The sequence below is a fragment of the Scyliorhinus canicula genome, chromosome 12 (genome assembly GCF_902713615.1).
Source record: "Scyliorhinus canicula chromosome 12, sScyCan1.1, whole genome shotgun sequence".
NCBI classification, from domain to species: Eukaryota; Metazoa; Chordata; class Chondrichthyes; order Carcharhiniformes; family Scyliorhinidae; genus Scyliorhinus; species Scyliorhinus canicula.
The window spans coordinates 2,766,275-2,767,388 of record NC_052157.1 but is presented as its reverse complement, the minus strand read 5'-3'; the positions used below and the strand labels follow the sequence as shown (position 1 = coordinate 2,767,388).

Below are 1,114 nucleotides of genomic sequence, written 5' to 3'. Positions count from 1 at the left end.
TGAGGGGGGTGGTGTCTGTGGGTGAGGGGGGTGGTGTCTGGGTGGTGAGGGGGTGGTGTCTGGGTGGTGAGGGGGTGGTGTCTGGGTGGTGGTGTCTGGGTGGTGAGGGGGTGGTGTCTGGGTGGGGGAGGTGGTGTCTGGGTGAGGGGGGGTGGTGTCTGGGTGGTGAGGGGGTGGTGTCTGGGTGGTGGTGTCTGGGTGGTGAGGGGGTGGTGTCTGGGTGGGGGAGGTGGTGTCTGGGTGGGGGAGGTGGTGTCTGGGTGGGGGAGGTGGTGTCTGGGTGGGGGGGGTTGGTGTCTGGGTGGGGGGGGTTGGTGTCTGGGTGGGGAGGTGGTGTCTTGGTGGGGGAGGTGGCGTCTGGGTGGGGGAGGTGGTGTCTGGGTGGGGGAGGTGGTGTCTGGGTGGGAGGTTTGGGAAGAGGGGAGGGGGTGCTCCCGCTCCTACCTTTGAACAGATAGTCATACTCATCGTCCCGGGTCCCCATCCTCGCGCCGACTCCAAATTCACCAAAGTTTCAAAGTGACCGAGAACCCGACTCCGGCAGCCACCCGACTTCCGCTTCCGGAGCAAAGGTCACAGCGTCCGGTACCTTGGTTTTGTTTTTCGTGGCCGCTGGTAAAAGTCCGAATGTTTTTCCCGCGTCAGTTTCACCCGGAAAATAAATCAACTCAGCAATAAAACAACTCAACTTCGATAATAATTCATATCATATCGACTGGGGGCGGGGCCGGCAGGATGAGGTCATTGGAGGCGGAGCAGTTGATGATGATGATGGGTGATGATGTCATCGGAGGCGGGGCCGTGATGTCACGGGGTGGGGCTGGTGATGGCACGGGGCGGGGCCCGTGATGTCATGGGGCGGGGCCGGGATGTCACGGGGCGGGGCAGGGATGTCACGGGGCGGGGCAGGTGATGGGAATGGACCGGTGATGGAACGGGGCGGGTGATGGTTCGGGGCGGCGCCAGTGATGTCACGGGGCGGGGCCAAGATGTCACGGGGCGGGGCCGGGGATGTCATGGGGCGGGGTCCGTGATGTCATGGGGCGGGGCCGGGATGTCACGGGGCGGGGCAGATGATGGTAAGGACCGGTGATGGAACGGGGCGGGTGACGGT

At 64.3% G+C, this 1,114-nt stretch overlaps 1 protein-coding gene across 1 annotated transcript in view; it reads right to left on the bottom strand.

The window, feature by feature from the left end:
- Nucleotides 1–655, bottom strand: part of rab11a (RAB11a, member RAS oncogene family) — a 33,515-nt gene extending 32,860 nt beyond the window's left edge. The window contains exon 1 of the mRNA XM_038813982.1: nt 445–655. Coding sequence (XP_038669910.1) covers nt 445–484 — 40 coding nt within the window. The 5' untranslated portion in view covers nt 485–655. The remainder of the gene's footprint in view (nt 1–444) is intronic.
- Nucleotides 656–1,114: the final 459 nt, after the last annotated feature.